This window comes from Lacerta agilis, chromosome 13 (assembly GCF_009819535.1).
Source record: "Lacerta agilis isolate rLacAgi1 chromosome 13, rLacAgi1.pri, whole genome shotgun sequence".
NCBI classification, from domain to species: Eukaryota; Metazoa; Chordata; class Lepidosauria; order Squamata; family Lacertidae; genus Lacerta; species Lacerta agilis.
This window is the reverse complement of record NC_046324.1, coordinates 24,370,527-24,383,361: the sequence shown is the minus strand read 5'-3', so window position 1 is coordinate 24,383,361 and position 12,835 is coordinate 24,370,527. Positions and strand designations below refer to the sequence as shown.

General features: G+C 42.9%; 1 protein-coding gene and 1 long non-coding RNA gene across 4 annotated transcripts in view; one reads left to right on the top strand and one right to left on the bottom strand.

Moving 5' to 3' along the window:
- DIS3L (DIS3 like exosome 3'-5' exoribonuclease) overlaps window positions 1-5,888 on the bottom strand; it is a 22,572-nt gene extending 16,684 nt beyond the window's left edge. Inside the window, exons 1-2 of one of the 3 annotated variants that reach the window (XM_033167895.1) lie at window positions 5,718-5,888; window positions 1,862-2,015 (exon numbers count right to left, since the gene is read on the bottom strand). In XM_033167895.1, coding sequence (XP_033023786.1) covers window positions 1,862-2,015; window positions 5,718-5,847 — 284 coding nt within the window. In that variant the 5' untranslated portion in view covers window positions 5,848-5,888. Of the gene's footprint in view, window positions 1-1,861; window positions 2,016-2,206; window positions 2,312-5,717 lie in introns of those variants that run through there. The other 2 variants (XM_033167896.1, XM_033167897.1) reach the window with 2 other exon arrangements.
- LOC117057106 lies at window positions 5,688-12,835 on the top strand. The gene is made up of 3 exons (XR_004427786.1): window positions 5,688-5,772; window positions 10,199-10,414; window positions 12,141-12,835. It is a non-coding gene; the product is annotated as an uncharacterized LOC117057106 (long non-coding RNA).

The window sequence follows — 12,835 nt, the reverse complement described above, 5'->3', positions numbered from 1 at the left end:
TAGAAGGGATCAGGAGGGTCATTTAGTCCAACCCCCTGCAATGCAGGAATTATTATGATATGTTAAATTTGTATAGCGCCCTATACCTGCAGTTCACAGGAATCACAGCTAAAGAATCCCTGACAGATACGCAACCTCTGCTTAAAAACCTCCAAGGAAGGAGAGTCCACCACCAAGATTCACATGCACAGCAGCAAGCTCTGCTTATGCCCCCATGTTCTATACAAATACAAATACAAATACAAATACAAATACAAATACAAATACAAATACAAATGTGTCCCCTTCCTATCCCTACTGATCATTTCAGGAAGAAACTGCGCCATTCCTGCTATACTTCCCAACATCTGAATTGGGCTGTACAACTCTTATCAGTACAAAATATGATGAATAGAATCACAGATCCTAGCTGCAGATCTATATATCAAGCCTCACAAAAGCGTAATGTTGAAAACAAAGCCGGCAATGTTGGTGTGTGTGTGTGTGTGTGTGTGAAACTTGAATCATTAAACATTGAAAAATATGCATAACCATTGGTATAATAAAGGTGGCAGCTAAGTAATTAATGCACAATGAAGAACTGGCTGGCTGGGATTTCAAAAATGAATAGCCACTGTGCAGTTATGTGAATCGCATCTCGCAGATGCCAAATTAGCTCCATCAAATAAAGTGACTGATGTTGGAACAGCGGCTTTTAGGCTGCAGCTTTCCCATCCACCTAAGACCACCCCCCCTCAAATCCCAGAATAAAAAAGGCCACGCAGAAAGACAAGGGCCAGACCTTGTGTCACAATCAGAAAAAAATGAAATAAAAGGGACCCACATGAAAACTTTATCTCAACCTGGGGAGTGGCTGAAGGTCAAAAAAAGAAACACAAAAAAATGCTGGCGGCAAGAAAGCATTATGTATTTTCATTAAATTGCCTTGTTATGACTGAGGATTAGAATACTGCCATTACCTCTGAAATATATTCATAGATAATAATGCTATAATTAATGTCAGTGAGAGAAATCCCTGATTAACCTTTGGGGCCCCAAGGGCATCTGCAATACAGATGTGCTCACAAAATTGCTGTAGCATAATATTAACCTTTGTAAGTCTAAAAAAAGGAAGGGGAGTAAAAGACATTTCACAGTTTGGTTCTATTATTTCTTGGCATTTACAGTGTCATTGTGAAGCTGAAATAAATCTGCCATATGTATTGTTTATAGAGAGCCATCTAAGGATACGGCGCTTTTAACAAAAAAAAGAGGCATGGCCAATCTCTATCCAAAGGGCTCGCCATCTAAGAAAGACACAGGAGGCTGTATCCAATGTAGCACTAAGTTAAAGTCATTTAGTGGAATGCTTGTTCCACTGGAGAAATGTTTCGTGCCAATGGACGGTTGTTGCACAAGAGAATGCATAAGCAGTTTAGCTTTGTTGTGCAACAGGTTGCACAATGCAGAGTTTGTTAGGTGTTGAGTTTCCATCAGTGCAACAGGACCCTCCAATGGATCTCTACCCCAGCACAGACCACAAAGCGCCATTGGATTCACCCATCTCCAACACAGAACCAGGGGAAACAGAACCAGGGGAAACAATGATCCAGGCAGGAATTTCATGTGCTAGCTGCAAATAAGGCTACTCAGGAAGACAGAGAAATATGTGAGAAGCACCTGCCCAGGTCAGGACCTGGCTGACAGCCAGGAAGGAGAGAAGCCTGCAGTTCCTATAAAACTCACAGTGCTCCTCTAAGATTATCTGCTGAGTCTTCCTGGCCTGGAGTAATGCACAGCAGGACTGAATGCTCAAATATTTATCATTTTATTTTTGGAGGAACTTGAAGCATGCAGGAAGCTCCGTGAAAAATCAAGATACCTGCGCCCTCTCTGATGCTGCATTGCTTGACATGCTGTTTGCATGAAAACAATCCCCCTGAGTTCCAGGAACTCCAGTATCTCCAGATAATCTTGGACCACCTTCCAGTCAGGAACAACATAGTGGGTCAGATCGTCGGACAATAATTTCTCACCTGAAACAGAATTCAAAGTGTTATTGTTTGTTTGTTTACTTATGGCCCCTAAGACTGTGTGGTGCTTTACAGAGCACGAGTCCCCACACTGAGGCATGTACAGTCTTGTAGACTATAGGGGGAAACCTACAATGGAGAGAGGTGGAGTATGGGAAACAAGGGAACAACATGCAGTCATATTTCAGTTACACCTGCGTACTGTGGGTTACAGCTTTAGTTGCAGTAGGCAAGGTGGAGAGGGGGAAGCTGGTGCCCTTCAGATGTTGCCCTCCAATTCCAATGAGCCTCAGCCAGGAAGGACAAGGGTTACATATTATGGGATTTATAGTTCAAAAACATCTAGAGGTAGGTTTTCTGAAAGGATTGGAAATAAGAGAGAAAAAATAGTGCTGGCTCACTAATTTTACTCTGTACCACCCTATGTCCACCTCTTGGCCTCCAGATTTTTGGATTACAACTCCCAGCAGGCTGATGAGGGTTGTAGTTCAAAACATCTGGATGCCAACAGGCTGGCGAAAGCTGCTCTGTACACACTAAAAATTATACGGTCCCAGAGAGCCTGAAATCCATCCTTCTAATGGACAGATAGTCTTAGATGGCATTAAGTCTTTCTCACTTTATGAATGGTGATTGAGGTCAAAAAGAGGGCACATTGCAGTAATAACCTGGCAACAAGAACAGAAACCTTATTTGAATAGTAAAGGCATATGCCACTTCAAAGTAAAGGCTACCAATCAATTTACTTTCAGGGGAAAGGGCAAAAGGGTTTATTCTACTTGGTATAAACCATTTGACCTTAAATTCTGATGGAAAATAAAGTAAGAGAGATGTTGGATCTTCTGCGCATTGCTACACAGAATTTCTGATTTTCTAAAACTCACTTGCTATAACAAAGTTAGCAACAAGCCTTGAAAAATATACGAGAATCCCTTAATTCATACAGGAAGAGTTGCAAATTACAAGTTTTATTCTTGGAACATCCAATGATTCATTCCTATGATAAAAATTACAATGGGCGGATAGGTACAGTCTGATTCAATCAATGGATTGTGTTTGTACAGAAACTTAATCAGACAAGATGGAAATACTGTGGGAGAGAATATCTGTTGATCTGGAGGGAACTGTGTGCCCAGTACTGGATAGGGATGCATTCCCCCAGAAAGACCAAGTCTGAACTTTGTGCTGGGGTGTCCTCCTGGATCTAGTGAGATCACTCGAGACATAGGTGCTATCTGTTACCAGTAGTGCTTTTGATCACCTTTGCCTGATTTGCCAGCTTCAATCCTATCTCAAGAAAGCAAACCTTGCCTCATCCATGCCCTGGTTATGTCTAGATTAGACTACTATAATGCACTCTACATGAGACTGCATTTGAAGATGGTTCAGAAGCTACAACAGCTGCAAAATTCAGCTGCCCAGATGTTTTGATGGCTGAGCAGCTGGAGCACCTAATACTCATTCTGTACCAGCTACACTGGGCGCTTATGCATTTCTGGGCCCAATTTAAAGTGCTAGTGGTTACCCTTTAAAACTCTGGAAGTTTGGAAGCAGTTATTCAAAGGACTGCCTGCAGTTGTGTGAATCTGCCTGGGCCTGAAGTTCATCCGCAGGGGCCCCATTTGGAAGCCCTGCCACTAAGTTCAAATTCCCAGGCACAAAAGACAGAGCCTTTTTTGTGATGCCCCCCTCCCAGTCTTTGTGGTATGTACAATTGGTTTCCTTTTTAGTAGATATTAACAGATCTTATTGCTGTTTTTAAATGCTGGACCAGGCCTGGAGTTTTAAAACAATCATTGCTTTGGGTTTTATCTTTGGTGGTCTGGATTGAGATATTTTTGTTTGTTTGATGTTTGTTTTTATGAGGATTCTTTATGCTGTTGTTTAGTAAATGTAACCAGCTTGGTTATATTTGTGAACTACTTTGCATTGCCCGGAGAAGCAAGATATAAATAAATAAACAAATCCTTCCTCCTGCTTGTTTGGGCCGTGCTTCTTTAGTACCAACATGAAATCCAAAAACCAATCCCACTGAAAGGCACAGGAGCTGCTTAAGAGTGCTACTACAGTTGATGTGAGGAGTCACAATGGCTCCATGGAACATCCATGGACAAGGGGTCCAGTTTGTCTGTGGACTTCCCAAGGACATTTATCCGGTCACTACAGAAAGCAGGATGTTGGAGGAGATAGGCCTTCTGACCCAATCCTGCAGGGTGGTTCTTATGTTCTACTTACTAGGATAGACAATGTGGTGCCCTCCCGATTCTAGAATCTGCCAACATGGCAATAGTCAGAGATCCTGGAAGTTGTAGTTCAAAACATCCAGAGGCCACCACATCAGCTTCCCCTGTTCTATTAGTATAATTTTGTGTGTATATGTTGACAATCATGCTCCTCCCCTATTTTATTCATCCCGAAAAACTATCACATCCCCAGTTATGTACTCACGAGTTCTGTTGGAACTGGCACTCTAAAAAGGTAAAGGTAAAGGGACCCCTGACCATCAGGTCCAGTCGTGTCCAACTCTGGAGTTGCGGCGCTCATCTCGCTCTATAGGCCGAGAGAGCCAGCATTTGTCCGTAGACAGCTTCCGGGTCATGTGGCCAGCATGACAAAACCGCTTCTGGCGAACCAGAGCAGCACACGGAAACGCCGTTTACCTTCCCGCCGGAGCAGTCCCTATTTATCTACTTGCACTTGGACGTGCTTTCGAACTGCTAGGTGGGCAGGAGCTGGGACCGAGCAACGGGAGCTCACCCCGTCGCAGGGATTCGAACTGCCAACCTTCTGATCAGCAAGCCCTAGACTCTGTGGTTTAACCCACAGCGCTATTCCTAAAAGAAATGAAATAAAGCACCACAGACGCTTTCCTCCCACCCTTGCGAATGTTCATAGAGAGGGACAACTAAGCCACGTGCATGGAGCTGAAATATATGAATGCAGGAAAATTATACCAAGTCAGATATTTGGTCAGTCTAGCTCAGTACTGCCCACACTGACTGACTCTTTCAAGTTTCAGACAATAAGCCTTTCCCAAAGCTACTTGGAGATGTCAGGCACTCAACCAGGGAACTCTGGCCATTCATGTATGTGCATGTAGAATAAGCAATTGTGTGTGTCTTACACAGAAGCAGCCCCACTCCTTTTCCCATTCACATCTACTAAAGTTGAACCCTTGCTTAACAACAACAACAACCATTTTATATAATACCCTGCCTATCTGGCTGGGTTGCCCTTAGCCACTCTGGGCGGCTTCCAACACATATAAAAACATACTAAAACGCCAAACATTTTCCTGCTCTGCTCAACAGGGAGCAAGGAAAACACTTTGCATATGCCCAGTGACCTCTTTTCCTGCATTAGCCAGTTTGGTGTAGTTTAGGAGGACAGGGTTCAAATTCCTGCTCAGCCATGAAACTCACTGCCTGACTTTGGGTTTCGCAGCAAAAACCTGCCTCACAGGGTCGCTGTGAGGACAAAATTGGGAGGGAGAGACTCATGCAGACCACCCAGAGATACCTGGAGGAAAAATAATAATTAAATAATAATTAAAAAATACCAAATCAGGCATGAGCCTTGGATAGACATTTCCCCTCCCTGCCCCCTTGAAACACGACACCACGCTCCGCCCCAATGGCCAAGCCCCACCCCCTTTCAGCTTACAGACCGGCAACCCGCCCACCCTCCTTCGCCCCGCCCACCTACCGCGGGGACAGCCCGCTCGGCAGAGGGCGCTGCCGCAAGGCACGTCGGGCCTCAGGTAATGCTCGCGCACCACCCTCACGGAGCGGCCCAGTAGGCCCCGCAGCTGGAGCACCTTCTCCGTCCGCTGCATCTGGAGAGGGAGGAAGGGGCGCACGCGAGAGAGAGAGAGCCAGCGGGGGAGTGGGCGCGAGCTGGAAAGCCACACCTCCAAACGACCGCGTTGCGACGTCCCACCGCCTTGATTCGTCGCCGCCGCCGCCCGTCCTGAGAGGAACGTGGAGGCGGGCTAGGGGCTGGGGCGGGGCCACCCTCGTGAGAAAACGGGGAGGCTGGAAAGAAGAGGCGGGGCCACCCCGGAGAGAAACAGGGAGGCGGGGTCCCGGGCGCGAGATCAGAAAGGGGCGGGGCCGCCTCAAAATGGCGGGTATGTTTTCCTGCGGGGAGGAACTCCCTGAGGGGATGAGGCCGTTTGCTTTGCTAAGGGGGAAGGCGAAGGAACTTCGTGAGGGTGAATCTGCGTCCATTCGCTTTTCCACCCTCACGGTTACAGACATTGGGCAGTTTAGTAAGCCCCATCGTCATAATAGAAATATAATAATAATAATAATAATAATAATAATAATAATAATTGTACCCCGCCCATCTGGCTGGGTTTCCACAGCCACTCTGGTTGGCTCCCAATAGAATAATAATAATAATATGTGATAAAATATCATACATTAAAAACTTCCCTAAACAGGGCTGCCTGTTAATGGGCATGGCTAATTTCGCCACATTCCTCCTAGTGGGTCTGCTTTGAGAATAACTTAGTTAAATCATATTACGTTTCTAGCAAGCCTTTCCCGTAAGGGACTGAAAGTGACCTCAGTTCCCTTCCCTCCACTTAATTTCAACAACAACCCTGTGCGGTGTGTTAGGCTGAAAGACGGTGGTTGGTATTTTGCCAGACTTGCGTTTCTCTGCAAAAATCAAGTCCTCCAAGGTGGCAGGCAATGATAATAAAGCAAGCTATTGAGCCAAAAAAAAAATAAAGGGGGAAGCGGGACTAAAAATTAACGTATAAATCAAGACACACATTCATTCATAAATTTATAAATCCAATGCAGTGCACAAAACCAAAGCAACTAAGAGCCAGAAGCAGCTGTTCTGGTTCATTTAAATAAAAAAGAAATCCATCAACAGGTAATCTCTTTATTAGTAGCATCTGAAAATTAAGTTTTCCAAGTTCATTGGATCCTGTTAGGCAAACAGAGTTTGAAAGGGAAAGAAGTGTAAACTCTGATTTGGTCCCCTGGCTGAGGTAGTTTTAGGAGTGATCTTGTCCCAACTCATCAGGAGTAATTTGAGAATTGGATCTGCTAGTTGCCGAAAAATGGAAGCAGGGGACTGATATTCCAGTTAGCTGTCAGACTCAGAGGAGACGGGAATAGACAAAACTTTTTACTTGATTAGTATCTTGATTTTGGGTGGCATGCCAGAGCCGTTATCAATTATTAAATAAAGAAGAGAAATAAATTGATGGAGATATACACAACACCGCTTTCCCACATAAATACAGCTGTAATGTATCATCTTTTGACATTTTAATGACAACTCTGTTGCACTTTATGTTACCCACGTATTACAGAAGTTCCCCTCCCAACCTCTTTCCATCAGGCAAGACTAATGCCTTTCATCACATGGAAAATTAAAACAACCAAATGCATCTAGTTTCCAGAAACATGTTGCCAACGGCAAAAGGAATTGCTCTGGTTGGTTTCAGGGTTGAAACGAATATCTTAAGAATTGTGCAATGCAATCCAATGAATGTTCACTCAGGAGTAAGCCCCACTGAGTTTAGTGAGGCTTACTCCAAGGTGTTTTAGGATTTCAGCCAAAGAATCACAAAACCCCAATTCTGGAAATCCAAGAACCCTTTGCTCTGAAGATAATTTAGCAGAATGTCCTGGTGCCTGTCTGCAAGTCATCAGGGTGCATTTTCCATTTTTGTCACTGGGAGTCACTGTTTCACAGTAAAGATTAGCTATATGATGGGGAGTTTCCTTTGCCCAGATGCAACAGACACAAATCCACTCAAGTCCGTGATAACAACATAAGCAGATTGTCTTCAAAATAAACAAGAAATTAAGTGTTTCCCTACAAAACAACAACATAAACAAATCCCTCAATTTATTGGAAGGATTCAAGTAGTGGAACATGAAATTACAAGACCAGCTTATGAACATTACTGGTTGTATAGAAATAACTTGCTTGCCATAGCTCTTTGTTTTTGGTGCCATGTGTTTAGGATTCAACTTTACATTTTATCTCTGGATTAAATTGTTTTACTGTCAAACCAAGCTGCATATTACTTTTATTTTAATTGCAGCCTGACCCTGACACATGCTTAAGCCTTTTGAAATCAATGGTCTTGGGCATAGCTAAGTCTGCATAGAATTGCAGCCTTAAGCTCCAGTTCTGTACACATGTGCTAGCTAGAGGATGAACCCCATTGCATTAAATAGGACCTACTTCTGAGTAAAATGTCTGGAACTGAGCTGTTGATTTTTTTAATTTTAGTGTCCCAAACTGCCATTAAGATCAGGAAGCTTGATAGATGGTTTAATATTACTTTCTTCTATTACCAACAGCAAATCAGAATGTCGGAGGCACTGCATGGATGGAGCTTTTATTTTTATTGGAATTTTAAAAAGATCTCTTTCTCCTAAGTAGTCCAGGGTAGTTTACGTGGTTCTAATCCCCTCATTTATTCCATACAACAACCTAGTTTGGTAGATTTGGCTCAGAGAAGGTGCTTGGTCTAAGATTGCCCTGTGAGCATTGGGGCTGAGCAGGAATTCGAACCAGAATCTTTCCTGTTCTAGTCTGGCATTCTAACTACTATGTCCCACTGGCCCTCTCAGTGTTTGTTCATTAGTTGTTCCAAACACAGCAGCCAACAACTCGGGTGGATGGACTGGCTATAATATGGGAAATGAAGCCAGATAGTGTGCCTTAACTTGTGTATCTCCCCCAAAAGGGCCTTTACCTTTTTCCTGGCAATGCCTGACTATTCATGTAAACCGCTTCAGAATCAGGTCCACCTTAGCTAGGAGGAGAAAGTGCTGGTTGATTATTCTCTCCCCCCCCCCCCCGGCCGGGCACCTTTCTCTCTTGAATTTTAATGCACATTCTTGAGGCTCTAAGGAAAACTCTTCTTATCTCATTTGTACCGCAAATGACAACTGGAAAGAGTTCATTGGAGGTCGATTGCCTCCTCATTTAATTTCTCATGATCAGTGGCTAAAAAGGAATCCATCAATTTCACCTCAACACCACAGCTCAAGAATGTGAGGGCAAGGGAGCATTCTTCCATTTGTAGGTGGACTTTTAAATACATACCAAAGCAACCAAACCTATTCGGGAAATAGCCATGGCCCAGCCTGTCAAGAATGGGGGTGCAGACTCTTAAATTTTGGAACTTCTCTATTGTACTATTGGTCAAATATGGGCCTATCTGAACTAGATGTGAAACCCAGATTCTCCCTCTTCTGCTGATGTTTTGGTAATGAGCACAATGAAACACTCCTCAGATTTCAGTACAAGGCTACCCTCTCCTTCCAAGTTACAGCCTTTTTTTAAATGCTGCCCTTAATACCTTAGAAGCTATAACTTGCTTTTATGGGAAACCATAGTGAAATGAGCATTATAAACTACAGGAGCAAATAAAATAAAATCTGAATGACAGGTGATGTTCATGCCTCTTTTTCTAAGACTATAGGAATAGAAAAAAATATTTCATGGGCCCTAGGAAAAAAAGAGAAACCAATGAGCAAGCTTTTAAAATAAAATAATTTATAACAGCTATAACACATAAATCACTCTTGGTTGGCATGGAATAGTTGTTAAATGGTGGTGGCTTGGTGTAAAATGGAGAGTGAATGGGGAATTGCATTTGTGTGAGTTCTTATTTTTTAAAATGCAACACCTGAAGGCTCTTGGCTGACAAAACATGTAACTATGGGTAGGGGTGGGGACAACTCCCATGCACTGTTGGTTATGTGTGTGAACTGCTTTTCCCATGTTGTGGTTAATTCAGTGTGCTTCAGCACCCTGGGTAGTTCATTATCCCTCTGCTAATGCTGGCTGCTGTTCTTCCTTTGCCTCCAAGTTGCATCCAGTGTTAGTCATACTCAGAGTAGACCCATTGAAATTACTTACTTTGGTCCATTAACTTTATTGGGTGTACTTTAAGCAGAGACGGTTGGCTACAACCTTATATCTATCTCATCTCTTTTCTAAGCCTATTCTAAATCATCTCCCAATTCCTTTCAAAACCTGTTTATTGGATAAATAGTAAGTAATGCAAAACAAATGCATGTCAATAAGACTAATTCTACATGTGCATCTCATTTGCAGAATTTGGATTTTCGTGGTGAATATTTTTTTATTTTTTTGCACAGTACATACAGCCTCCATCTGTTCTTTGTGTTTTCTTCCAGAGAGGCATAAAAACATAGTTTATGCTGACAAACCTCTAAGTATGCCGGTGAAAACTATGATGCAGTCACCCATCACGAGGATGAAGCTTACAGAAGCAAGTTGATAGATTTATTTGCTGATCACTCAAGAAAAGGAAGGAATGAACTGTGTCATCCTGCTTGCATTTTTACAGAAGGCATTTGCTCATGCAGAAAGACGATCGGCATTACACCAAGGTGCTCATGAGTTGTTGTTTTTTTTTGGCTTTTTTGCAGAATCCTGGTTGAACTGGCAAAGGCACATGAAGGTCAAATGACTTGCTGGAGGTTATCCACTGATCTGAGTATTTTTGGCAGGATGGCAGCCAAATCTTCATGCTCATCCTGGTGCATTGCCCATCAGCTGCCAGTGCAGGATTCTGTTCTCTTCAGTCTGTATTTCATTTGTAAAACAAAATGGGCTTTACACCATTTGGTAATAATTTAATAGACTGCACATTAAAAATCCAGAGGAGATGTGTATGATTGCTTTACAGCACATCAGCAAAATGCCACTATCATGCACAGGAAATGCAGTGTTTGGAGCAAAGCTGAGATTCAACACATTCATTCAAGCACCAGTCTCAAGCAGAGACAAGGCAGAACAAGCAGAGACAAGGAAGTACCCTGGACAGCTCCATGCAGGGCTCAGGCACCACTCAGATGTTGCTTCGGCACCAGTTATTTAGATTAAGCCTTAGATTACAGCTCCCTATCAGTAGCTAGCTCTGCCTTCACTTCAAGGGGCCTAGATTTCTCTGGCAACCTTTCAATCTGACAAAGTGAGGGAGACTCTGGGACTCATGTGATGGAGTCCTTTGAGTCAGATGAGGGTCTTCGGATCAGAGGGAAACTGGGTCTACATGTTCTACTTGCAGAAGTGCTTTTAGTAGGTTAGGGGCTTCTGGAACTGATCCAGAGGGCAATTCCCTCTCCCACTCTGAATCCCAAGCTCATATCCCAAAGAAGGTGAATCTGACTACGAGGTTATGGTATTTCATTCTCTTGAAAAGCTGTTTCTTCTTTCACTGTCTTCTTCCTTGGCGATCATTCATAGCCGAGTAAGATTGCATAAACTTCCATAAACATGGTTTTAACAGTGGGTCCGTAAATGACTGTGGATGCCAATTTTGGATCCACACTTCCTTTCACAGTGGGGACATAGGTTTCCGGATGGGAGTTGATCATGGTGAGGGTTTGCCAAGTGTGCCTTCCTCTTAGCACGTTTCTCCCTTTCATCCTGAGTTTGTGCTTCTTCAAAGCCCATGACACTTTCCATAAACATGTTGAAAACAGAGGTAAGAGCATCCTTCCTTTTATTACAGTTTAACTATGCTGAGTAAAAACATTGTTTGTGATCATACCCTGTCATTGACCAACAACAAACTGAAAGGGTAGTATATACTGGAGTAATGATATCAAGATGAAACAAATCAACTAAGGAATGATTTAATTCTGAAGAGAACACAAATTATTTTAAACAAAGAAACAGAAGTGTGAAATGCTCAGCTCTCTTTATATCCTGCTGCACAAGTCCTGTTGAAATAAATGGGAGCTGTGCAAGAGTCCTGCTTCCCAAATATATTTTGCTTGCCCTTTTCGCTCTGTGGCTTTTCTTCCAAGGATTTTAAGAACATTCCTCCATCTTTTGTTTCCCTTCATCCTATTGAGATGTCTTTTTCTCCTCCCCACTCACCCTGTTCTCGACTGAGTGGTTCCCCATGTGTCAGATAATTAAAAAAATGGAAATTGCAAAACACAAGGCTGGAGAAGGTAGCAGAAATCCATACTGGTTGAGGTCCTCTTGAATATTAAAATGACTTTACTTTTGAGAGCATAGCAAATTCCAGCCTTGACAATTTCATTTTGAAAACTGTTTATGCTCACAAAAGTCCATAACAACATTTCCATTATGTTCTTGCAGGATTTTCTTGTGGTCTTTACTTTTGTGAGTCAGCTTTTATTATTGTTCAGTACTGATGTTGAGCAATGCAAATGCAAAACAGAAAGAGCTTTGCGGTAAAGATATTGCTGTTTTCTCAAAGTACAAAGGTGTCTGTCGGCCTGCAGCCCTGATGTTTTCTCCTCCGACCTGCCTCAATAATGCAAACTAGCAGCAGTGTAATTTGTTCTCCTGAGACCGTAATCTTCATTTACCTGCTATCAAGGTACTCTACCTGACTATATTTAGATTTCTTTTGAATGTTATCTCAAGAGTCTAGAGCAGATTATAGTACATCATCATCTCTTTTTATGTGCACAAAGGCTGTGGGAGGGAGAGGTAGTGGTTTGCCAAAATCCATGCAAATCAGCTGCATCTCCCGTGTCCAGACTAGCCAGTGCACCACAATGTCTCTGCAGGGCAATTAGTGAATTCCCATCTCTGGTTTCTGTCCCTCTCTTTGGACTTTCTCTGTAGAAGCTGGGTGCATTCAAACAATCTCCCCCTCCATTGATCTTGCATTAGGAACAGCTATTTTCATTTAAACAGCTGCGGGGAGTCTGGAACATTGACCTAAAAGGAAGTCAAATTTATTTGAGGCTGATTTTATTCTCATGCTTTATTGTCCCATAGAATATTAAGTGGAAGGGATACATGCAGGCATGCATGCACACACA